Here is a 25,023-nt window from a genome sequence, read left to right as displayed (position 1 = left end):
CTATACACGATGTAATGTCCGTCTGTTTATGATAAACTACGCTGCAATGAGAACTAACGGCCTGCAAGCTGAAATGGCCCCCAGAATGGAAGAATATTGATTGAAACAGAGTAGCCAGTATTCCATTTCTACATGGTGGCCCATAATATCCCCATGAATATGAAAGAGCTGAATATAACTAGTGGTTACGTACCAATTGATCAAACCCAAAAATTTCAATAGAACTTGAAATTCTGTAAATCAATTGCCAACAACATTTTACTTCAGTTTAATTTCAGAAAACTTGTATGTAGCTCTAGAAAAATGTTTGTGGGTAGTCTCGAAACTATCAGAACATGTGCACGCAGGATCTTCGCTGCCTGACGATCCAAATAAGCTGTGCCCACCCTGTCACCGCCGATGTGACGGAACGCTGAGTGGTCATAGAACGCTCTCTGAAATATACGGATTGGAATATGGTCGTTTGAAACATGTCCTCCATACAGAGGTGCGGAACAAACTACCTTGCACACGCCAGAAATCCACCATGAGGGCCGGCATCATTTGAGTTGCAGAACGGTTGGGTATGGCGTTGAGTACAATCTAGAGGTTATGAAGCAACAATTCAGCTATTTTGGGCCATAGCCTGGCAAGCATTGGGAATCACTAGCCTTGAAGTTGTGGGGGAGATTAGTATGCTATGCCTGAGATTCCCAAACTGATGCCATTCCGTATGATAACCGGAACAGAGCTTTGCTACAATACCTCTAATCCAGTTAGCACACATGTTGAAGGGCTGGAGTAACAGACCAGCAGTCATGAGCTTGTTCAATGAGTGGTCATACTATTTTGGCTCCGTTGACTGCTATGGTTAGCTCTTAAGTATCCTCTCCCAAAAATAAGATAGTTACAAGTTGGCGTTGCAATAGTACAATACAACATTTCTCCCTTCGCTAGATAAATCATATATTGCGACTCTGTCTTCATAGATGATGGACAGCTTTTACGCAAGTTTTGGGGCTTCCATTCCAAATAGATATTTACTTTTACCTCCATATGTGGAACCAAAAGCGTTAGAGAAGGACGTTTATTGCGGAAATCATCGCCGAAACGTTGACGGGTCATGACCTGTTTCCGACAAAATAAGTTTGGGTGGGATAGCTACACATTTTAGCGCCATTCAAAACTTTGGTGTGAGATCCAGCCGCGCGAGATTTCATTTTCCTTTCCTTATTCTAAAGCGGAATCTCAACCCATCATCACTATCAGACCCCCCTGAAACTCGCGTATCTCGAGATCGCTTACCAATCCTTGAAGGTGGAGTGAGGGATCTGTTTCGCAGAACAATGGGGTGTGAAGTACTTGGAGTCTCCTTGGTCCGATCATTGGAAGTCTGACATGCGGACTTCGGCTGCCTTGTCCTCCAGCACGTCTCGCCAAGGCCAGAGTCCTTCCGCTTAACTTCTTCCAACGGAACGATAACAGGTTGAACAGAATGCGGAATTGGACAGCCATGTCCCTTCCTCCGAAACTTTTTAAAGTTGTTTCGTCCACTCCAGCGCTCATCATACCTGACGCTGTGGGTTGGGTCTACCTGTTCGTGAGACATTGCCGGCATCACCATCTCTTCAACAATTGCAAGGTTCCGCAATTGTCCGATCTCAACTCCTTCCGTCATCGCACAGAAGGGTGCAACCTCTTGTTCTCGCTGCTGCATGGCTTCTTCATCAACAGCCAGGCGACGTTGCCGGGCCGCTTCCATTACATTCAACCTTGCCCTCTTTGGTTTCTGCGAGGCTTCAGGTGGAGGGGTAGATTTGGCTCGTTTCCGACCTTCTGCAAGGCGTATCTTCATCGCTGCAGCGCCTGGCAAGAGTTCTGAGACAATCTCCTCGCCTTCAGACAAGTGTATACTTGTCTGAGATTGGCCCAGTAAGGAGTCAGGAATCCGAGCCTAGAAGGAGTCAGCGCACGAAAATATATAGTTATCTAGGAGCACACGCACTTGAGAGGTTTCCTCCGATCCGCTACCATGCTCCAGAGTATACATCGGAATGGAATCCATGTCGAATCCATCGTCGAATGTCTTGAACTTGCTAACGTATGTCCGCGTACGAGATCGTTTCGATGAGTGGCTGGCAGCCTTTGTGTTATGTAACCCCATCCTCCTGGGTTCATCATCCTCCATCGGCACTCGTTCGCCGAGTACTTGCGATTCACTCGCAAATAGATTCATCCGGTAGGACCGGATAAGCGAGGATGCGTCATTGCCGAGTATGGCATCTAGAAACTCATTTGTTTCAACAATCTTCTGACCTGTTAGTGAAGCGACCCTATTTTCGATTTCTATATCCCAATCGCAATGCTCGTCCGCCTTTCGAAACTGCACGAGAATAACACCCCCACTGCCGTCGAAATTTCCTAATCCCTTGTTACCCGCAACTTGTTTCATATAATTAACTATATCCTCCGCAGTGGTTCTTCCACGTTCAATCTCGTAGAGCAAAGCTTTTCCATGACCGTTCGTAATCGGGCCCTGTAAATCATCAAATCTGCTACCATCGCAGAAAATAAATGTATATCCCTCGAATACGTTAACTCTGCTAGGATCTGGTTGGTAGGCTGCGTCCGACCTCCGGGAAGGTTCTTTGCCCCGAGGGGGTAGGTACTGTGTTGGGTCCGGCCAGAAGGCATCAAAATCCTCCTCCAGAGGACAAAGTGCTTCTTCACTCTCAAGGTCGCCAGGTGCCGCCGCGTATACAATGGCCTCAATGTACGATTTGTGTACGATGTGTCTTCCATTAATCAATGCCTGAAGCCCATTTGAAGTATTGCGTTTGTTTTGAACAACGTGGGTTGTCTTGCCAACAACATAAGGGACTACGGTTTTGATATCGAGTTCTTCAAGGCTAGAGCGAGCTTGGCTGAGTGGATCATTCGTCTTTGACGGAAGTGAGAAGCTCAGAACGACAGGGTGCCACTTGATCCTATAAGGGTCAACCAACATCCATCATAGTGAATTAATTTCAGTGCAGAGTATAAATACCTTAGAGGGTGTGGATATTTGCCAATCTGGATGACGTGTTCGTCCTTGTTGAGCTCCTTGCTCAAGCCCTTGATCGGCTCTCCGTCAATTATAGTTCCACACTTCGTCTTCTGGTCGGTAACTTTGAGCCGCGATTTTGCGTGGACATGTAACTTCGAACAGTGTCAGTGGCACACACAAGAGCACACGACATTAAGTGACTTGCAGACATAATTAGACATGCGTATATATTTGGGGGAAACATACTCCATCCCCCGGCTTTACCCGCCCGACTTCAATTACCAAATGTTGTCGCGAGATAGTTACGTTGTCGATTGCATGGTGCACTGGATAAAATAGTCGAACACGGTGAGCAGGAGTTAACGGCGGGTTAAATGAACATATTTATCACGAGCTTGGGAGAATGCCTTACCTCCGTTCTTTTTCACTCGGCCAAATAGATATTGCTTCCCGGGCTTCAGCCATACTCGTTTGCCTACCACCAGGAGAGTTAGTAAACCCCAGACAAGTGTGGATGGCGATAGAAAAGCAGAGGGCGTACCACGGAGGAAATCACCATCGGACGATAATATCCACATTTCGGACCGTTAGCGGTATTCCGACGGCAGAACCCAGCTTCGATCCCAAAGCACCATTGACGCACATTAAATTCTTGAATGCTCTACGACCAAGCCCTGCTCCACGTGACCCACACCCACAAACACGAAAACACGTGATCCTGCACCCTGCCCCAAGGCCGAATCATGAGCATGATACAGCCTGAATCATATCAGCGATTTGGGAAGTATCCACAGTATTCTGATCACTTTAGATATACGGCATAACCATGTTCTCAGTTTCTAAGTTTGACAAGGAATGAGAATGGAATCTTCCGAAAACAATGGTGCAGATGACGACCGGTCTACGAAACCAGACGAAACACTCAAATATCATCTTCTTGGGCCCTCACTGACCAAGGCTGGGCAGGGTACGGTAGATCAACAAAAGGTCGGCTAGCTGTGTGATAAATCCATGCATCAGTTCCTTTACGGGATGAAATATTAAACACTCGTGTATCACAGGTATCCGAAATCATATACAACGCGTCAAAGGGCTCCAAGTTCTTTACTCATGAAAAATTTCGCGACCAACTATTAACGACAAAAATCGAGCGAATTCTTGCTCAAAAGCAAAAGCTAGAAAAAAATGATCTTTTATTATATACCCGGCGGGCGGACGAGTACCTTGCTGAGCTTGAATTGGGACGCGATCTCTCCCAGACCGTTGTGCATATCGACTGCGATGCATTCTTCGCGGCTGTTGAGGAACTTGACCGACCTGAACTACGCGAATTACCCATGGCTGTTGGTAAGGGAGTTTTGACGACTTGTAACTATCATGCGAGGAAATTTGGCTGTCGAAGTGGTATGGCTGGTTTTATCGCAAGAAAGCTCTGTCCAGACCTCATCCTAATTCCGCAAAATTATCAAAAGTATGCTGCCAAAGCTGAAGAAATCCGAGCGATTCTCTCATCTTTCGACCCCCAATTTCAAAGCGCTAGCATCGATGAAGCATATCTGAACATAACTGCTTATTGCGCAACCAATGAGATTGAGCCAGAGGTGGTTGTTTGCAGGCTACGTAGTCAAGTTATGGAGCAAACAAGAGTGACAGTTTCTGCTGGCATTGCACCTAACGCGCGGATAGCCAAGATTTGCTCGAATTGGAACAAACCAAATGGGCAACACTATGTTCCCAACGATCGCTCAATTATTATGAAATTCATGTCCGAAATACCAGTACGCAAAATCAATGGCGTTGGCCGCGTTTTTGAAAGGGAACTTGAGGCCATTGGTGTCAAGAATTGCAGCGACATATTCACACACCGCGGAGTTATTCTGCCATTATTTGGAGAAAAATGTTACAGATTCCTGATGCAGTGTTACTTAGGGTTGGGAAGCACCAAAATACGACCAGTCGAAGAATCTGAACGAAAGAGCGTCGGGACGGAACGTACATTTAGAGACATAGGCGACATGGCTGACTTACAAGAAATGCTTCAGCTGACAGCCCTTGAACTGGAAAAGGATATGCTTCGCACGCAATTCAGAGGCCGGACATTGACGCTCAAAGTCAAGCTTCATACGTTTGAAGTATTATCTCGCCAAGTTGTGTTACCGAAGGCTGTCTGTTTATCAGACGACATCTATGATTATGCGTTTCCAATGCTGATCAGGCTGCGCAAAGAGATGCCAAATATGAAAATACGTTTAATGGGTCTGCGATGCACAAACTTGAGTAGCATGAGGAAGCCAGATATTAACTTTTTTGGAGGCACTTATACTAGTAGCGTGCGGCCTCAATCCCATTCCTTTGTTGGTAATGCGAGCTGCTTTGGAGAAGAGGAGTTCGGTGTACTCAATATCGAGGATACACACGATAGATTGCGAGATTCAGATGCCACCAGAAGAGATTGGGACACCTCTCACCGTCCAAATGGAACCGATACAGACAGTCCTATTCCAAACCAAATAAATGAGTTGGATCGAATCCCAGAAATGTGGGACTGTCCAATTTGCAAGAGTCCGCAGCAAGCTGATAACTCGTCTTTCAATCAACACTTAGATTTCTGCCTTTCCAAACAAACTATCAGAGAAACTGTTAGAGGCACATTAGAGAAGTCCGGGCAACAACTGACAAACAAACGAAAGTCTGACCTTCCTGCTAACACGAGGGAAGAAAGTGTGAGGAAACGTCCATTCTTTACATAAATGCAACGACCACGTTTGTATATCTATTTCATGCTGGGATGTTTTAGATCTTGTTTGCCATGGTACTACAGATGTATTGGAAACATTTTTGGCACAGCTTGATTACAAGTCCTTGCATGGGCTAGAATTCATTTGAGGGCAAGGGGTGGGTTGAGATGCTGTGAGACCTGGGTTTAATTAGGTCCAGTAACCACTAGTTATCTTTCTACTTTAAACGAGTATGTCTGCTTAGTCATCATTTCCTTATCGCAACGCGATACGCTTCACGCTAAGACGTTTTTGGGAATGTTGTTCTCGCCCGAGAGCCGTTCGTGACAGCCAAGTCAACGTCCACGCTCCACAGCAACAATAATAAACGACGTCACGATCACTACCTCCCGCGACGAATTGACGCCGGTTCTGGGCTTGTGCACCTATCTACATGACTTAAATTATTCTGGCTTCGGCCACCATGGTCGCCTCCATATTCGAAACCCCAGAATGTCATAATGCGCGACCAACTTTTGCACCCTTCGAACCCTCGACTTGGTCCCCCAAAAATGGCCCCAAATAAACACCCCAACGGCCAGCAGGCCAAACCCTTCACCCCCACAATGAGTTCTACATTTCGAGCCACAAAGAACCCTCTGACTCCTAAACTTGCGGGCTATACTCCCACCCGCACTACTCGCAAAACCGTAGAAACACAGTCTGGCCAGCAACAGCGAAATGGAATCTCCCGCGCCTCAGCTTTGAACTTAACGTCCTCTCTTGTGAGCGACAATGCCACCCCCAAATCGGCTTTCCGACTAGCCCGACGAGATGGAAGCTCTGCAGCGGAAACGGAAACGTCTCCGGCCTTACAATATCCCCCATGTACAGCTACCAACGACGCCCCGCAAGTTGTCTCACCAGTCGACAAAATTCCAAAGCGCAATAACCCCACTGTATCGATAGCTCGGTTAGCGAGAGCAAGGAGTGTCGCAAACGAGACGCAGTTCGTTGCATCGACTTCCCGCCCTACCTCATCATGTGGTAGTTCCGCAACCTCTTCCATGTTTTTCCATGTGAACGATACTCGATCCCCGCCGTCCCCGCGCGATCTTGACACCAGACCAGGATCTCTACAGAAACAAAATGCACCAACCACCTTTCTTTATGCCGACGGGACCATTTCCGATGACTCCCATCGGGAAGGTCCAAAACCGGCTACCCTATCAGAAAAGGCACCCCGCGTTTCCTCGCTCAGACCGCCGGACCTCGTATTTCCTCCACAATCGAAACAGCCCTATACACCACCCACATTAGCCAGAGATTCCCAAATAATCCGACATGACCGAATGCCTGCAAGCTCACATTCCACACCAAGTCCGACCGTGGACGCCCGACGAGACCAACAGTCACTAACCCAACATGAACATCCCGCCATGTCCTTAGATAGCATCAGGCGTTCTTCCCATACAAAATCTACAAGTATGGACACGTCGGAATATGGGAGACGTCATAAACAGGATTTGGTGGCACATTTTGGCGGAATCCCGCATCTCGCATCGACTAACCACCAGCCTTCGCAAAATGTGAACCAACATGACGCCAATTCGAGGATTGTCAGCACTGGCTCTTCAATATCTGTGGATACCATGTGTCCTTCCCTCTCCGACAATCATAGCCCAGTCAAGGAGGACCTGCCTCACAATGCTGATATAGATAAAATGAATGAACTGGCATCAAATGCCCGCCGAGAGCGCAAGGTCCTTGATCTTGAGATCAGTAATTCATCCTTGTTGGCAATCAACCGTACTCTTGAACGGGAAATGAGGAAGCAGAGTGCAGAGCTACGCCGCTACAGGCGGCTGACCCGATCTGGCTGCCTTTCCATGACGGAGTCTATTCCGTCTACCCTTGGACGACCGCGCTCTAATATTAATGCAACAGACGACGGTCGCAGTGATTTATCACTGATGGAGAACTCAGATGAGGATCTTTTAAGCTCCAGCGACGAAGAATCAACACATTCCCATACCTGGACTGCAAACATAAATGACACAACCGAACACGACTTAAAACATCGAATTGGAGATGAGAAACGTTTTTTACTTGACCTGACAAAATATCGACAACTTCTTATCGACAGCCAGCAGATGAATCAAAGTATCAGGCGCTGCCTGGGGTGGACTGAAAGTCTAATCCAAGAAGGCAAAAAGGCGCTGGACTATCATGTCCGTGTCAGCGACATTGATATTGGCGGCAGAGTTCTTGCGCCCGATGAGCTAGAAGGCGAAACAGAAGGTGGCCGTGGCCTGCTAAGCCCAACATCTGCGGTAGCTGAACTATATTCCCCACCGATGGCCAAGCACCCCACTCCTTCTGATATCAGGCTATCGGACTAACCCTTACTGCATCACTGCAGACGTATCACCATTTCTTTTGTGTTGTACCATACACCCAACTTAACCAGATATATTCTTTTACACTTCCTCTTCGTTTTTCTCATGTGCTATTTTTCCTTTATTTACTCCTTTTTGTCTACCGGTGGCCCTAGCGACAATTTGGGGGTATATATCCACTCCTTTGCCCCTCCCAGCTCCCTAACTTTTTTTTCATTCTGTTGTGTTTATAATCCCATTTTTTATTTTTTGTTTTTTTTTTTTTTATTTTTATTTTTTTTTTTCATTGGCGCTCCCTCTAGACTTGATATTGGATACCGGATGTCCCTTTTCGATCAATGTATATTGGCACAACCCTGCATACCGGCTGCTTGCTCTCCACTCCAGTGATACCCGCAATTTACTATTACCTGTCGATTCCAATGCAATAGGGAATTAAATTCGTTCAAATGCTCGTCATTATTAATATCATTTTCTGATCTCTGCCCAAATACAATACATCTCCGTGTCTACCAAATATATGCCAAGGAGTTGTTTTGGAGGCGGGGGGGGTTTTATTTAGAATTGACTGGGTCCAGGGGCAAGTGACGATGGAGAGACGATGATGTATTTCTAATAAGGAAGCCCCCGCCTACGTACACCCGTCAACCATATGCTTTAGTCCCATCGGGGCCATATCAGGGTCAGTTTGACGTATCCTGCTCGGAAAGCTCACGAGGCTCGCTGCCTGATTCTGCCTTTGGTTTTTTGCCATCTTTTTTCTTCGCATTCTTGGCTTTCTTAGCAGTAGCTTCCGCCATCAACTGTTCAAAAGCCATGTAATCACCCTCTTCTTCCGGGGTGCGTTTAGCCTGTGGACGCATTTGTCTGTTAGTGAATGTACTAGAAAATTTCTGTAGGAGGAATATGTGTATGGGTGGATATGAGAAAACGTGCCATTTGGTATATCCGCCCACTGAGAACAAGAGCATGGGCACGGTCAATACGTTTCTCCAAACGAACGGCTTTGTCGTTCAAGATCTTATCGCACACATCACGGAGAACGCTCTGGATCTCGAATTTGCTTCCACGCCATGCAGCTGCAAGCATCTTCCCTGTGACTATTTTGACCTGTTCTGCCATCTTCTCGTCTGTCCAATCTTCCCCGCCTCTCTCCTCAAGTTGAGCCATATGCTCCGCACTCATCTGGGCATCGACCATTGTAGAAACCGCGTGCCAGGTCTCTTTGGCCAGGGTGCCTTTGTCCTTCAGTCTTGACCAGAAACCAGAGATGCCCAGAAACTTCTGGGATTTCAGGAATGCAGTGCCCTTTTGTATATACGTCGTGCCGATCGCATGGAGGATTTCTAGGCCAAAGGATTCCATTTTGAGGTTTTCGACTTCCAGACGGATCTTCTCCTCAAACGCGCGCGTCACATCCGTGCCCATGTCAGTTTCTGTCCATATACTAATACGATCGATAAGTTTTTGGGAAAGGGTATTGATCCGTTCTTCCCGCTGCCGCCTTCGTTCCATCTCGAAAGCCGCCAATCGCTCCCGCTGTTCCTTGGTGAGACCGCCCTTTTTCTTCTCCTTCTTCCTCAACTCTTTCTCCTCCGCCGAGATATTCTCCATCCTCACATCCTCATCCGATCTATCCATGATCGCGTGTTGGCCCAGGTAGCGACGAGGGGTGTTATCTCCGGAGCTAGGACCTGACTGTGGTGGCGCATCAGCTGGAGGTGCTTTCAGATCTGGCACAGTCGTGGATTCTCTGCGATCTGTGGGGCGAGGGACGGAAGAACCTCCGCTGGTTCTTTCTGACGTAGGTCCCTGGGCCTCCTTGTCCTGTACACTGAATTTTTCCTTTGCGGCTTCTGCTAGATCTGCTTTTTCTGCTTGCTCATCCTCCTCTTCGTTCTGCATCGTGATATCCATGGTCTGGGTAATATCCTTCATGAGGGAAATTTCGCCAATGAGATCAACGAATGCGCCACCTCCAAAAATCATGCTGAAGAATTCCGCAGGATCCTCTGCAACTCTGCGTTAGATACAACGTAGGATTAAGTAGACATTTGCCGGCGCAATAGAACTCACCGAACCCACTATCAGGCACCGCATGGTCTTTACCAAACTTATCATACTGTTTCCGTAGCTGCTCATTACTGAGGACTTGATAGGCTTCACCGATCTGCAGAAGACCACGCAATGGTTAGAGCACTGCTTCGTTTTCGTTATATTTTCATTTAGTTTTATTTATTTTCTTTTATTTCTATTTTCAATCTCTTCCTTTTATGATTGCGGGAAAGAGGCGGGTATGAGCGAAAAAGGCAGAAGAAGGGAAGTGAACAAATACCGCCTGGAATCGTTCATGGGCAGTTTCATCTCCGGGATTCTTGTCTATTGCAGTGCTCTGCGTCAGAAAAGTAGCAAGGAAAAAGTTCAGCGGCAAACAGGGACAAAAAACGGGAAAGAGGGCAGCGCAAAGGACAAACCTGGATGAGTCGTTATGGCTAGCTTTCTATACGCCTTCTTAATCTGTATCTCCGTTGCATTTGTAGGGACGCCCAAGACGTCATAGTAGGCCGTGTCTGCCACCATATTGGAGCGGCCGGCGCCAGCAGCAAGGGGGGCTGAGTGACAGCCGATGCTTTTGTTTTTCCTTCTATCGGGGTCAAGAGAGCTGAGCAAAAAAAGCTAAAGGAAAGAAAAATATCTGGATAGACTATATGCAGAATATGCTGACCCCCACAGCAGCGACCATCTGCTGTCGTTAGATTCAACTGGCACAGGAGCAGAAGGCGACGCCCAAAACAACATAGGGAGGCTCTGCAGAACCAAGGGAACTAGTCCTCTTTGGGCGGCGGCTTCAGCCCACCCTCGTTTACTCAGCACAGAGCTTGTTATTTTACTAACTAACTATGTTTGGGACCGGAATCAACTCGCCGAATCTCCGGAACACTGCTGATGTAATCCGGCACATCCTCATGTTTTCCTCCGCCAGGTTCAACACTTCTTGTCCCATTTTTCTACCCCTGAATCCTCTCGCTCTCTCCCTTGTCTCCCTTTCCCCTCCCTCCAACTGGTTATTCATAATCTTCCCTCCTCAGTGCTCCAATCCTCCGGCTTTGGATCTAGGTTATTTTCATTCTGGCTTCGCTCTTGTCCCCTTGTACCACCCGCCCACCACAATGGTCGGCCTCACAGATGCAATATATTATCTCGTCCATCCTCAAGAACTGAGGTCAATCATCCAATGGTAAGCTCCTCCGGGTGCTCATCTCATCCCCGTCTACTCTTATCACAAATTGGTACTTTATATGACTCCCCACCAACCCCTCCCTTCTCCGGCATCCTCCTTGGCCTACCCTAATATATATAGACCTTTCCATGTCAGTGCCATTCCCCTATTGAGATCTCCCCCTTCATGTGCAGCTAAAGCAAGCCACTGTACATGCATTACCCGCAGCCTTCTGTACTAATTAATCCTGTAGGAAAGTGTGGCATAACCCTGTCCACGAAAGAGACGAGAAGAATGTGTCCGAAACGCAGAAAAAATGTTTCGAGTTCCTAGAACTCACCAGCAGAAGCTTCAGCGCCGTCATTATGGAGCTGCATCCTGAACTACTTCTCCCTGTCTGCCTGTTCTATTTGGCCCTACGCGGTCTGGATACTATCGAAGACGACACCTCAATCCCTTTACAAACAAAAGAGCCCCTTCTTCGCGACTTCCACAATATCCTGGAGAAGGATGGCTGGTCGTTCAATGGCAACCGACCTGAGGAGAAAGATCGCGAACTGCTAGTTCAGTTTCACAATGTTGTTACTGAATTCAAGCTGATAAAACCTGCTTATCGGACAATCATAAAGGACACCACCAAGAAAATGGGCAGTGGCATGGCAGATTATTGCAGGAAAGCAGAGTTGGATACTGCGAAGGTCAAAACGGTAAAAGAATATGACCTCTATTGTTATTACGTTGCCGGCATCGTTGGCGAGGGGCTCACAAGGCTTTTTGTGGAGGCTGGCTTTGCTAACCCGGCTCTCTTGGAACGTACTGAACTTTTCATATCTATGGGTTTGTTCCTTCAAAAGACAAATATCATCCGTGATGTAAAGGAAGATTACGTGGACAACAGGTGCTTTTGGCCACAGGAAATTTGGTCCAAACACGTGGATGACTTCGAAGACCTGTTCAAACGAGAAAACAGAGAGGCTGCCCTCAACTGTAATTCGGAGATGATCCTGAATGCTCTTGGGCACGCCGATGAATGTCTCTTCTATCTCGCTGGCCTGAGAGAGCAGAGTGTTTTTAATTTCTGTGCCATCCCTCAGTCAATGGCTATTGCCACTCTTGAACTTTGCTTCCGTAATGAGGCCATCTTTGAACGAAATATTAAGATCACCAAGGGCTCCGCCTGCCAACTCATGTTCCAGTCCACTCAAAATGTTCGCGCTATCTGTGATGTTTTCCGACAATACGGTCGAAAAATTCACAAGAAAAATACTCCCAAAGACCCTAATTTCCTCAAAATCAGCATTGCCTGTGCGAAGGTTAGTCGGATTCAGCGTTGTTCTTCCCTCCTGATTAATCTATAAAGTTTGCGTTGGGCTAATATATGTATATATGTATACTTTCAACTTTCTAGGTTGAAACTTTCATCGAATCTATCTTCCCGTCCCAAACTGTTGAGGGTGCCCAACGGAAAGCGAAACAAGAACCCAGCGCACAAGAAGCAGAACAAGCTCGACTAGATGCCGAAGCCCGACAAGACATAATGTACATCATGCTTGCCTTGTTCGGTATTCTGGCTATTCTTACAGCAATCATGGTATATTCACATATTTACTCCCTTTCGAAATTTTTTAATCTATTCGCTGACCATTCTTTTGAGATCTTTGCTGCATGGCTCATGGGAGCCCGCTTCGACCTCGCGTTCCAGCAAATTAAGCAAGGAAACCTTCGCCCTCCACCACGTATCTCAAATCATCAGGAACTGTAGGATATAACGAATACGATCTTTTCTTCTTTCTCTTTTCCGTTTCCTCATTTCAGCTAGACGAGCACTCCCTATACTATTCTATTCCAAATATAAATATCATCCTAATACCCTTGTTTGTATAATCCCCATATAAACCCTTCTTAAATTAGCTAACCATTCATTTCACCCGTTTCATCACTCCACTTGTGCAACTGCCTTTCTAGCCTACGATCCACTCAGGGGTACAGTGGCGTTAGCACGGATGTCAAATTACAACCCAGTCTTTTTTCCTTGGCTATGGTTGCGCCGAAGATGTGCTTATATCAACAATATTCTGTCTGCATTTAGTTGCGATAGACTTGCCAGGCGTACTAGGTTCTCGTCCCACTGCTTTCTGGCTCAAACCAGCTAGCAGAATGGCCTTTACCCATTGAAAACCGGGCGACACTGCTCAGCTAAATCCTATCCTACTTAAGAATGCCTCGGATTGCTGAGAATTATAATGATAAAATCAAATCCAATGTTTATTTCCACATGAATCACTTCACTGGTCCATAACTACACCTTGAACAAATAATGTAAATTGCGGTGTCCTCACTTTAGATTTAGTCCATAACTTACTCTTGTCGTAACCGGTTATGTCAATTAAGCCTGTAAAATCCCCGCATATCCGATCTCGGGAAATGGATCTCAGCCTTACCCCAGACAAAAACAGTCCCTATCCTCGCTTTTCGGCCCACTCCAAGAGTTTATTGGCACTTCTCTCCCCCTCTCCAAGTGTGTACACATATATCCATGTGATGAAATACTACAATCTTGCGGTATGAGTGCCCAACCAGATGTGCCGCCAGCGGTGTTGGGCAAAGCGGTCCGCAGCCTGGTCCAGCTTCGAGCAACATCTGCATGCCTCGCTTGCAACATGAAAAAGGCATGTTCACGTCCCTCATTCACGGTGCAAACAAAAGCAGACCTACACGGTTTAACAACAGAGAAACTTAGTATTGATCGCCCTCCGTCACTAACCTCTCCCTCAACCACTTGAGCAGATTCGTTGCATCTATCCAGAAAACAGTAAAGAATGCCTCAACTGTTCCCGCAATCACTGGGAATGCTCGTGCGTGCTTTGCCCTCTCATACCCACTCCACAGCATAGTGTTGATCGCATTTGATTTCTAGCCCTCGGGAACGGAAACGAAAGAGACGTAAGATTACTAGTACGACTGCAGATGTGAAGGAGCGTAGTCCAGTTGCGAAAGTACGGCAGCCTATAGTGACAAATGTGTCAAATGGGTTTTTTATACTAGTGTTACAATGTACACACACCTATCATATTCATTCTATTTGTAATTGAATAGGGCTTATTGATTGTTAGAAAGCAATGCATTGCTAGATATCATCTTCAATATATATCATCACTGTGATAAGATAACACTATAATCACTAGATTATCCAAAGTGAAAAGCCAACATAACCATTTGTTAAATGGTTGTGCTCATAGTGATATATATACCCATGGGTGTGGTGGTGTGGCCCGGCCCACAGTGGGTGTGGCCATGAACCAACCACTGAGACACTGCAACTGCCAGCTGCATCACTGGATATCATTGCTAGATATTATTGCTAGATATTATTGCTAGATATTATCACTAGATATTATCACTAGATATTATCGCAAGATATCATTGCTAGATATTATTGCTAGATATCATTGCTAGATATCATTACTAGATATTATCACTAGATATTATCACTAGATATTATCGCAAGATCTCATTGCTAGATATTATTGCTAGGTATCATTGCTAGATATTATCACTAGATATTATTGCTAGATATTATCGCAAGATATCATTACTAGATATTATCACTAGATATCATTGCTAGATATTGTTATGAATATCATCACTAAATATAATAAGCTAGTACTATGATAACTAGATTATTCATAGCAAAAAGTCAACATAACCATTTGTTGAATCATGGTGCTCAGAGTGATATATATATATATATATATTCATGGATCTGCTGTGGCCCAGCCCACAGTGGGTGTGGTCACTGAATCCATTATCTATACACTGCAACCACCAGCCCATAGTGTGGAAACATTGACGATGATATCTCGCAATGATATCTAGCAATAATATCTAGCGATAATATCTAGCAATGGTATCTAGCAATGGTATCTTGCGATAATATCTAGTAATGATATCTTGCGATAATATCTAGTGATAATATCTAGCAATGGTATCTAGTGATAATATCTAGCAATGATATCTAGCGATGATATCTAGCAATAATATCTAGCAATGATATTTAGCGATAATATCTAGCGATAATATCTAGTGATAATATCTAGCAATGGTATCTAGCGATAATATCTAGTGATAATATCTAGTAATGATATCTTGCGATAATATCTAGCGATAATATCTAGTGATAATATCTAGCAATGGTATCTAGCGATAATATCTAGCGATAATATCTACAATGACATAAATTCACTGTTTTAAAATGTATGTAGAGAATTCAAGGTGCATTGCTTTCTAGTATAAAATTTCTATCAATGAGTGTCTGTAAGTGGAATTAAGTAATTACAGTGGAAAACATCAAAAAAACCCATTTGACACATTTGTCACTATAGGCTGCCGTGGAAAGGGAACAATGACCCCTGGTCTCAGCCCTCATCGCCAAAGCAATCTGCTTTAGATTCAAAAGTGGCAGCCTGGGATGCCTACCAGCACGTCAGCACCACCACCGGAAATGGCCCGTCAGTAACTGCAGGGTCTTCCCCAGGCCGAGTCACCCCTTCCAACTCCCATCTTGCCCCTCCAACATCTGTCCTCCGCGAAACAGATAGAGCAACTCTGTACACCAACACAACATCCAGCGTCCCTTTACCACAGCTGCACGAGTCACGTTCATACGATGAGAGTCCTGGCGCTTCAAGTTTTCTCGGACGATCAGAATATCTACGCGGCGAAGTCCCCATCAATGAAAACCGGGCAAAATCGTACCCCGCAGTCGCGTCAGAGAGTTTGACGGAAGAGGATATTCGTATTTTGCAGCTACAGCACGCCTTCGATTTACCACCACGGGCTGTTAGAGAAGGGCTGATTGACGCGTTCATGAAGCGTTGTGCGCCATGGATGCCTATCGTTGAACGAAGCTGGCTGGCTGAGGGCCACGGAAACCAACCGTCGTTACTGCTCCTCCAAGCGGTATTCCTTGCAGGTAGCAGAGTGTCATCGGCTCCAGCAGTGGCTGCCTATGCATCACCAAACGAATTCTACCGTCGGGCTAAAGCCTTGTTCTGGTCAGGTTATGAAAAGAACCCGGTTACTATGATTACTGCGGTGCTTGTAATGCATTGGTATAACCCTGAGGGGCCGGAGCATATTTCTCTTAATACCAGTGGTTTTTGGAACCGCATTGGAGTTGGCCTAGCGTTTCAGATCGGGTTGCATAAAGAACCACCACCAGGACGAAATGCGGCGCTTCGTCGACGATTGTGGTGGACTTTATATGTTAGTGCAAATCGATTTTAAAATTTTTGGACAGCTTGAGTCAGGGCATTTGCCTCTCTATGAAAAACCCCTGTCAATATATGATAGGACGCCGTAACTAATTTGTTCAATTGTAGGCAAGAGATTGCTTAATCTCAGCAAGTCATGGGCGGCCTCGCGCCATAAATCCTGACGACTGCGATGTCCGACCTCTTTATAACGGAGACTTCTACGAGTCGACGGCAGATGGTCCCATGTTTATTTCATACGTAGAACTTGCTTCCTTATTGGGTGACCTAACGCAATGCTGTTGCCGCAAGTATTTATCACGCCAAAAACGTCAATATATCGAGGGTGCACTCTATCGGTGGACTCGAGAGCTTCCCGAACATTTACAGCTCTTCCGGCGAGCCAGTCCCAATCAGGGCACCTCCCCCAAGCTAGTGCCGGCGCCGTACAGCTTCGAAGCCCGTCAGTTACACGTTCTGTATTTCGTAATTCTCGCCATTCTTTTTCGAACGACACCACCTGCAAGCACACCCTCTCCGGCAGCGGTGCTCGCGTCATCCTTCGTTGCGGGTATTTTTGAGGATTTCCTGGCTCGAGACGAAATCCGTTTTCTTGGTCCAGAATTTACCTTTTATGTTTTAGCCTCGGGAGTAGGACTTTTGTCGTGTTTTCCATACCCACACCTCTGGGCCAAGGCTGAGCGAGATCTCCGCATCATATATAATTCTCAAAAAGAACTCTCAACCAGATGGCCTTCCGCAATTGGCAGTTTAAATGCGCTACAGAGCATGAAGGCGGAGGCTAGCAAGACCCAACGACACAAGGATGCGCAAATGATTGGGAGCCTCGCTCCAGAGCAACTGTCATACTTCAGCGGTTTTGGTACGGATTTGTGTCGGATTGGAGAAGCCATTTTGACACACCATATCCAGGACCTTTTGGGCCCGCGAAGAATCTACGACGACCAATCCTCACGTAGTGCGTCTGATATGATGACGGCGGGGATCTTAGCAGAGTTAAAAACTCCAATAGCCGGCCCTACAGCTTTGGACGGATACCAACCCCTAGCTACCATTCTTGAGCATCACCCGATGCAGAGCGCGTCCAGTAGGGTCACCACGGATATCACTGGTGATATTTTTTGCGGCCAATACGCAGGGATTGGCGACTGGCTTCTGAAAGACTGGGACTGGAATAGTGCTATAGCTTGGTAAATTTATTCCTGGTTTCCTGAACGTCGGTTGCCCACACTCTGCGTTCAAATAGCACACGATCAAAATATTCTAGGATAGCGCATCTTTTCTCCCGTATCAGAGGATTGTTATGTTGTTTTGCAATCAGTTGTGCGATGCTGCCACCTTGCCGCCAAAACGGCTCGGCATTTCGGGAATCCGGCAAAATGCCAACCCAATCCTCCGCCGGCCTGCGCTACCTACATAGTCTTTGTTTTCCCCTGCAATACGGGAAAGAGAAATTCAGTGACATGGCTAATACGATCCGCTGCTCCATCTCGACCCGCTAATATTTTCCTGCCGCTTATCCAGCTACATACTCCATTGAGTTATAATTTGCAACATTACGTACTCTGCGAAACTGCCTTCATATCATTATTCTAACAAATGACCGAGATCCTCAACGTTCGCAACCCGTCTTACGAAACATGGTAATGTTTTCGTCATTACCATGCAGAAACCGCCTGAAAACCGATTGAGTTCTTGCTTTTTCCAGGAAATCATCCCGGGCTTTCAACACGGTGCATCGCATTCTTGGTCCTAACGCTGAGGGGGCGGTTATAACCAGGGCAAGCGATTCCAAGTTCTGGTGCACTGTATATGGTCAGCGTGAAAGCGATCGCCGATTCTTGTATATATTTTCTTAACTAGCCTATTTGTAGGGTCTTGAGCTGGATGAAGGACCAACCCTTTCGCCAAATGTAGATGGATTCTACACGGTATCTGGACCTTTTTTGATGACGAATTCACCCTGACCGATTCCGATCTTTCCGTTATGTTTTTCTTGGATGTCGAATCGTCAATTGGGACAACCTTCCAAGCCTAACAAAGACAACGCCAATCCAGATGTTACATTCCATTCTAGATTTTCCATATCCCACAACCAACCCCCTGACAGGTCACACGTTTGGGGGCGGCCGCCCCTTCGCCCTGAGCCACGATTACCGTGTGATAAACTCAGCCCCGCAGTTTCTTTTCTATGCCGCCCGTGAATTGAGGTCTTCATTTCGACGGCATTGGATCTCTCCCAAGCCTCAAACTTGGTGCACGAGTTGCTCGTAAGATGCTGCTTGAAGCCCACAAGTGGACAGGCAAGGAAGCTTTTGATGGTGTTATTATCGATGTCGTTGTTGAGCCAGAGCGAATGTTCGATATTGCCATGGAGCTATCAGAGAAATGAGCGCCGAAAACGAAGATGGGGTATGTTTACCCTTTTCGTTTGGTTTTATTTTTCTCTCCATTCTCTTTCTCTAGAACAGTGGTTTGAAGTTCGAGTAGCGATTAACTGAAATGAAAAATTGTGGCGTTTATGGTGTCATGCGTTCTGAACTGTGGGGAGGCGCCATTAAAAAATTCCAAAGGATCAGCTATTTGCACAGTCGCGAGACGAGTAGGGCGACTAAAGTCAGGATATAGGATTAGCAAAGGTTAAAACTACCTTGCTATTCCCATCTTATATAATGCACATCCAACTCTAAAATACTATTTTATGATTCGTGCTGGAGCTCCCCTTCAGCCTCATGGATGGAATGACAGACGAATGTCGAACTGAGCAAATTTAGACGTCCAGGTTATAAGTTTACATGTGTCTATCTCCTCTGCTTCCAGGGCCATAATTTTGCCATTTATTCCTAGCTTCAATTTAACAGTAGATCTATCGAAAAGTCTGCAAAATAACATGTGTAGAAATGGCAACTGCAAAACATGAAACATACATGTATATATGCTACATCATCTATAATCTTGGATCTGGGACACTCTGCTTAACTGGTGACCATATTTGTGCATCCGGATGCTGTTTATAATCCACTGGAAAAAACTGAGGGCCTAGCACCCCTTTCACCACCTTCCCTATGCCAGTTTTCAGAATTCCATGCACCACTACTCTCAATAGAGTGGGAATTTTATAGTCAGCCAACTTTCTCCGTCGGTCAGCGCGTAGATCATCCAGTGTAAAATACTTCCCAACCCAGCCGTTTCCCGGACACTTGTAAGTGGTCTGCTCAATTTTTAAACCTACCACAGCAGCGACACGCGGGCTGAATTCGTCAGCCAACACACCGACAAATCATCACCTGGGAAACGTAGGGAAGGTCAAGAATCTCGCGTTCAATATCGAGAGCGGATATTTTATAGCCACCCGTTTTAGTAATGTCAATGGAAGCGTGGCCGGGAATAAAATAGTTGCCTCCCTTCACGGCGGGCAATATCACCAGTTTTATAAGGCCATCTGCATCATGGGCCTTGGCTGTGGCGACCTCGTCGAAAAGGCATCTATAAAAACATTACTAGTTACGCGGCAAAATTTGAGAAATTCAATTGCAGGATATAAGAGGTTTCATACTTCGAAAACATGTACGGACCCTTTATCAACACCTCTCCCTGGTGACCTTCTGAAAGCGTAATCGTTAAGACTGGTCCGACACTGCCGGGAGGAACAGAATCTGAATCAATCGAAGACGTAAAAACCGGGCCGATTTCAGTTGCGCCGTATCTGGACAATATAGTCTTGCCATCAAGTATTTTTGTCCAGAATTCCTGAACAGAGGTGGGGAGAGCAGAGGTTGCACATAGCAGGGCACGGAACTGGCGTGTTCCGACAAGATACTGATCAGTCTCATGGGGCTCCATGCCTGCTATCTTTTTGCTCAAAGTACCGCATCACTCCCATATAGATAGTTGGTACACCAGAAAAGATATGCAATCCGCCCTTCTTCCAATGCTCCCATGACCAACCCATATCGAAGCGCCGCTACGAAACTCAACACAGGCACCTGAGTATATGTAAGAGAGGAAATCAATTCCGATCCCTGTTGCATGGTGAACAGGGAGAACGTGAACAATCACGTCATTTTCGGTGACGCCAAAATGGTCAGCGACTGCTCCTGAGGTGTCGTGGAGATATGCTCTCATCATCACTGCTCCCTTCGGAGGGCCGGTCGTTCCGGATGTGAAAATAACCACGCCTACGCCATCGCCATCGAGATATTTGTCAGATGAAGGCGCGATATCACCCGGGGATAGGGGCACATACCAGGAAGTGCCCTGCTATATCAACGCAACAGATCTCTTTTCCTGTGAATTTCTTGATATGGGCAGATAGCTGTTGCGCTAAAGTTTTTTCACTGGATGACGAGAGAAGAGCAACACATCGGGATCTGGTCGTAAAGAATACAGCCTCTTCGATAGGGAATAGAATAGCTAAGACGTTTCCATCAGCACAACGCTTTTATTTTGTGGAAATATATATGGGATCAATTCTTAACTCATAGGGACCACCACGGCGCCCAGGGCGCATGTCACAACAAATCTAACAGCATACTCATAACTGCCGGGGGCAATAAGTGCAATGTGTATATATCTTTACCAGCCCACAATACTTTCATGATTTCCAGCGAAAGACTTGACCACAGTACATTCTGTCCAGCAAGCATGCCACTGAGAAACTCAAAGTACGTTTTCTCGATTGAAAGACTAACATCCCTAATTGCTATACGCCGCGATTTCCGGTGAGCGTACCGAAGAATCTTGAAAAGAACGGAGACAATGGAAGGATATTGTCACCAGTGTGTGGGGTAAAGAAATCCGTCCGCTCGAATCTCATTTTGTGATCCTCAATGCACAATCTCCCAGCACATGTACGTTTCCGGATGGTAATTATTTCCTGCTCCCATTTGATGCAGGCTCCGCATTTTTTATTGCTACTAATAGAAATGCCGACGTCCTGTGGTAAACAATAGGGGTGAAGTCTGGAGGCCGGCAATGAGGATAGCCGAGCGCTGGGATTTCGGCATGAAACAGATAACTAGTTAACAAAGCCGGGTCCACCTAGCTGAGTGTCCCATCATCAGCCGTGCCAACACCCAATATGACTGGCAAACTGTGAAAAACAGCTCAAATGACATCATGGCTATCCTTTTATCTCGTTCTTTTGGGTTCCGTTACGCTTATTTGAAGTTTTTTAAGTTACTTTGCTTAATACAATGAGAAAAAAATCTCATTGGAATCGATCGTTTTTCGTTAGTTAGCACTAGTATATATTTCAAGCCTGGTGACTGCTTACATAACAAGCCGCAACCTTTGCGGCTTAGACGCCAAGCCATACCCCCGCCCGATGGTGTTGGTGGTTTCTGGTACTAGTTACTTCTTTATATGTGGATAACCCACCGAATTTCAAGTCACAATGACATGCTGGGTACATCTCCCCCTCAACTTTCTTGTTTCGTCAAATGTCGACAAACCTCCAACCTCGAATGTGAAAACTCATCCCTGACAACAACAACAACAACAACAACAACAACAACAACATCATCATCATCATCATCATCATCACCACCGCCATCACCCCCCTTCTAGCCACCGATTTCTATCTGCTTCATTCTCCTTGATGCAGATACTCGATGCTGCCCCTCCTCCCGAGTGTTCTTTTATCTTTTCCCAGTCTTCAGCGGCTCGCAGTTCTTTTCCTTTGGTTTCCTGTTGAGATCTACCCGGTCTTATTTCACCCTGCATAGAGCCTCTTATATCTAGAAAGCATTTAACAAGATATCACCTATACCTCTGATATCTCACACTAATGAACTCCGCCTTCACGGACGATCGCTGTTCTCACTCTTTCTTGGTATGCCATCGCCCCGAAAATCTAACCCTGTGGTATTCCGGGACCCTTTGCACCTGACCTCTCCTGACGCCTCGTGCTTTATCAGCCAATATACCTTTGCGTCCATTTCATAGTAAAGACTTCTGAGATACGCCAAAATCTGGCGTACTCTTTCTTGCCCATCCTGACACCTCCTTGATTCATCAACCAACGAGTCTCTTTTGACACGATGCTCTCGACCATGACACCCCCTCCTCTTCTCTCCGTCGGCTCTATCGCGGTTCCTTCATCTCTATCTTGTATATCTCGCCCGAAATCAGTGCAGGATACTGTGTACGAGCAGCAGGATTTGACTCTCAAAGAACTCCATCCCCACCACAACCACCACTCCGACTATGAGGAATCAGAAATGCAACACCACCAACAGCTCCAACAGCAACCCAATTTACTACGCCAGCCTCCTTCGGTCGAGCTGGAAATGTCTGAACTTGCGATACCGAATTCCACTCATCCACACAGAATTCTCTTCGGAAACCTGCCAATCGAGATTCATGAGGCGATCCTAGACCATCTCTTTGGTGTACGTGGCTCCACCCTGGCTTCCCTATCTCCCAGCAAATCGCGCCCAAATAGTTGGAGCAAGGCCCTCCGACATCCTCGCCGAAAGGCTCTCTCAAATCTGGCCCTGGTATCCTCTCAATGGCGACCTTTAGTGCAGGAGCGAATCTATCGACATAGTAGGCATCCCTACCCTCCTAAGCATATACCGCCATCATTGATGCTAACAGGCGCTTCCACTGTTTCCTTTCTCTCTTCCTCTTTTAGTTCAGGTCAAAGGCACCTCTGATGGGCTACTCGAGTGCTCTGATTGGTTTTTGTCAAACCCACATCTCTCTTCCTACGTCCGTCATATCGAAATATGGGTGCCTGTATGGGGGGATCGAATGCCAAAGAGCCGCCCGCGACATTACTATCGCCCCCACGACGGAACCGAAGACTCGAACCTCGCCAGTGTAGCAGCTGTGCTTCAAGCGACTGTCGCTACTTTCGACAATACTTCAAGTAATGGCTCAAATAGCACCAATTTTAGATTCTCCAGCTGCAATGCCACGTTGCAACAAATATTTTCTCACGTTTCCTACTTCTTCCCCCACGCTCGGATCTTAACGTTGGAAGGTGGCCATTGCAAGAAGCCACCAATGATCAGGCATTTTGATAATGACCCGTGGGGTCAATCCGGCCATGAACGTCTAGAAGTGCTGCCCAATATTCAAACTTTTGTCATGAGAGGGGCGTGGAATATCATGAGGGATTACCAACACTGGTGTAACCTTACCAGGGCATTGCCTAATCTGCGTGAATGGGACTGTGCCTACGCGAAACGAAAACTCGAAGCCAATGTCACTTTAGCCAAAGCTCTTACCAACTTCCCCAGAACAATTACCCGATTGGACTTAAGTTTGGAAGGCTTCTACAATAAAGAAAGTTCACATTCGCGCTGGTTTGGTATAACACATGCAGATCCTCACCTCTGCCAATTGTTGGGCGCCGTTGCACCCCAGTTAGAATGCTTGACCTTTACTGGCAAAGTTTGTGCATGTTTATTCACCGACGCACGAGCGGCCATGCTCACAAACCACACAACCTCAAGGCTGAAATCAGTTGATCTTGTAGTGAAATCATGCTGCCGAGAACAACGTTCCCACGATGATGGCTCCCCGATGCTCAATGATCTATCCGGCATTACCAATATAAATTTCATCAACTCGTTCGAGAAGCTGGTGGTCGCTGCGGCCATATCGTTGGAAACATTCGTCACCCTGAAATATGTGCGTATTCGGTTTATTGATCTTGATTCCGCCAGTCCCCTCGGTCTTCTCAATCCATATTTTCAGCTTGTGAACAACAAATGTATTGGCTTGTGGAGTGAAACTATCCTCGATGCGCTACACGCGGCCCGACCGCATGCAAAATTTGAACTGCTCGACGATGGCATACTACCCCAATATGGAATCAATGTTCAAACCGCATCGAGGGTGTTTCCTCGCACACGACCGCTAAGTATCAAGGCAAGTTCGTATAAGATCATCGCTGACAAATCAAAGCTATGATGAATCCAGCCTAAGTCCCCTGGTTTCCAGCCATATTGTCTTTCCGTTGTTTTCCTTTCCTTCACGCCTTGCGTTTGTTTTTGTTCCTTTTTTGAGATCTATTTTTACTATTTTCTTCCGCGTCCTAATCTGTGCTAATATATTTCCCTTTCGAAACCTGTGCGGCGTTCAAGCTCAGCTTTGCCAAATGTGTTATCTCTTGTTTGCTTAATCTCTTTTCGTTGCGCAGCTTTTATTCAGTTTGCGGGTGCTGGAGGTCTCCTTTCTAGAGAGGTGATTTCTCCTGACTTCCAGCGTGGCGTTAGGATTGCCCATTTCAACTTCAATGAAAGGCCTCTTTTACTTTTATAATTACCAAAATACAGCCAATGCCTGGTTGAAACTTGGCTTGATACATTAATTATTCTAAAAGTTCGACATAGAGCGCATCGTATGGAAGGAACATCACGAGTAAAATAACAAACAA

At 46.2% G+C, this 25,023-nt stretch overlaps 9 protein-coding genes across 9 annotated transcripts; 5 read left to right on the top strand and 4 right to left on the bottom strand.

The window, feature by feature from the left end:
- Window positions 1-979: 979 nt before the first annotated feature.
- Window positions 980-3,603, bottom strand: HCBG_07333 (DNA damage response protein RcaA; the record flags this gene model as incomplete). The annotated part of the gene is made up of 6 exons (XM_045434382.1): window positions 980-1,933; window positions 1,985-2,966; window positions 3,026-3,177; window positions 3,272-3,351; window positions 3,438-3,500; window positions 3,567-3,603. The coding sequence occupies 6 exons, from the start codon at window positions 3,601-3,603 to the stop codon at window positions 1,196-1,198; spliced, it is 2,052 nt and encodes a 683-aa protein (XP_045285173.1).
- A 203-nt stretch (window positions 3,604-3,806) lies between these two features.
- On the top strand, window positions 3,807-5,775 carry HCBG_07332 (DNA polymerase kappa; the record flags this gene model as incomplete). Its single annotated transcript, XM_045434381.1, has 2 exons — window positions 3,807-4,012; window positions 4,087-5,775. The coding sequence occupies 2 exons, from the start codon at window positions 3,887-3,889 to the stop codon at window positions 5,773-5,775; spliced, it is 1,815 nt and encodes a 604-aa protein (XP_045285172.1).
- Window positions 5,776-6,314: 539 nt separating this feature from the next.
- HCBG_07331 (uncharacterized protein) lies at window positions 6,315-8,144 on the top strand (the record flags this gene model as incomplete). The annotated part of the gene is made up of 1 exon (XM_045434380.1): window positions 6,315-8,144. One exon carries the CDS (start codon window positions 6,315-6,317, stop codon window positions 8,142-8,144), a length of 1,830 nt encoding a protein of 609 aa, XP_045285171.1.
- Window positions 8,145-8,824: 680 nt separating this feature from the next.
- On the bottom strand, window positions 8,825-10,721 carry HCBG_07330 (DnaJ domain-containing protein; the record flags this gene model as incomplete). Its single annotated transcript, XM_045434379.1, has 5 exons — window positions 8,825-8,992; window positions 9,144-10,153; window positions 10,218-10,311; window positions 10,477-10,520; window positions 10,616-10,721. The coding sequence occupies 5 exons, from the start codon at window positions 10,719-10,721 to the stop codon at window positions 8,825-8,827; spliced, it is 1,422 nt and encodes a 473-aa protein (XP_045285170.1).
- Window positions 10,722-11,176: 455 nt separating this feature from the next.
- Window positions 11,177-13,123, top strand: HCBG_07329 (squalene synthetase; the record flags this gene model as incomplete). Its single annotated transcript, XM_045434378.1, has 3 exons — window positions 11,177-11,379; window positions 11,615-12,674; window positions 12,770-13,123. 3 exons carry the CDS (start codon window positions 11,312-11,314, stop codon window positions 13,121-13,123), a joined length of 1,482 nt encoding a protein of 493 aa, XP_045285169.1.
- A 523-nt stretch (window positions 13,124-13,646) lies between these two features.
- HCBG_07328 (uncharacterized protein) lies at window positions 13,647-14,253 on the bottom strand (the record flags this gene model as incomplete). The annotated part of the gene is made up of 4 exons (XM_045434377.1): window positions 13,647-13,666; window positions 13,724-13,753; window positions 13,912-14,072; window positions 14,126-14,253. 4 exons carry the CDS (start codon window positions 14,251-14,253, stop codon window positions 13,647-13,649), a joined length of 339 nt encoding a protein of 112 aa, XP_045285168.1.
- Window positions 14,254-15,613: 1,360 nt separating this feature from the next.
- On the top strand, window positions 15,614-17,949 carry HCBG_07327 (fungal specific transcription factor domain-containing protein; the record flags this gene model as incomplete). The annotated part of the gene is made up of 3 exons (XM_045434376.1): window positions 15,614-15,633; window positions 15,744-16,626; window positions 16,743-17,949. The coding sequence occupies 3 exons, from the start codon at window positions 15,614-15,616 to the stop codon at window positions 17,826-17,828; spliced, it is 1,989 nt and encodes a 662-aa protein (XP_045285167.1).
- Window positions 17,950-19,581: 1,632 nt separating this feature from the next.
- Window positions 19,582-21,754, bottom strand: HCBG_07326 (acyl-CoA synthetase; the record flags this gene model as incomplete). Its single annotated transcript, XM_045434375.1, has 8 exons — window positions 19,582-19,885; window positions 19,908-20,120; window positions 20,191-20,486; window positions 20,583-20,771; window positions 20,881-21,047; window positions 21,214-21,336; window positions 21,366-21,625; window positions 21,675-21,754. The coding sequence occupies 8 exons, from the start codon at window positions 21,752-21,754 to the stop codon at window positions 19,582-19,584; spliced, it is 1,632 nt and encodes a 543-aa protein (XP_045285166.1).
- A 933-nt stretch (window positions 21,755-22,687) lies between these two features.
- HCBG_07325 (uncharacterized protein) lies at window positions 22,688-24,924 on the top strand (the record flags this gene model as incomplete). The annotated part of the gene is made up of 2 exons (XM_045434374.1): window positions 22,688-23,183; window positions 23,272-24,924. 2 exons carry the CDS (start codon window positions 22,688-22,690, stop codon window positions 24,555-24,557), a joined length of 1,782 nt encoding a protein of 593 aa, XP_045285165.1.
- Between the last annotated feature and the right edge of the window lie 99 nt (window positions 24,925-25,023).

This window comes from Histoplasma capsulatum, assembly GCF_000150115.1.
Source record: "Histoplasma capsulatum G186AR genomic scaffold supercont2.11, whole genome shotgun sequence".
NCBI lineage: Eukaryota > Fungi > Ascomycota > Eurotiomycetes > Onygenales > Ajellomycetaceae > Histoplasma > Histoplasma capsulatum.
The sequence above is the reverse complement of the archived record's forward strand: the minus strand, read 5'-3'. Positions and strand labels throughout refer to the sequence as shown.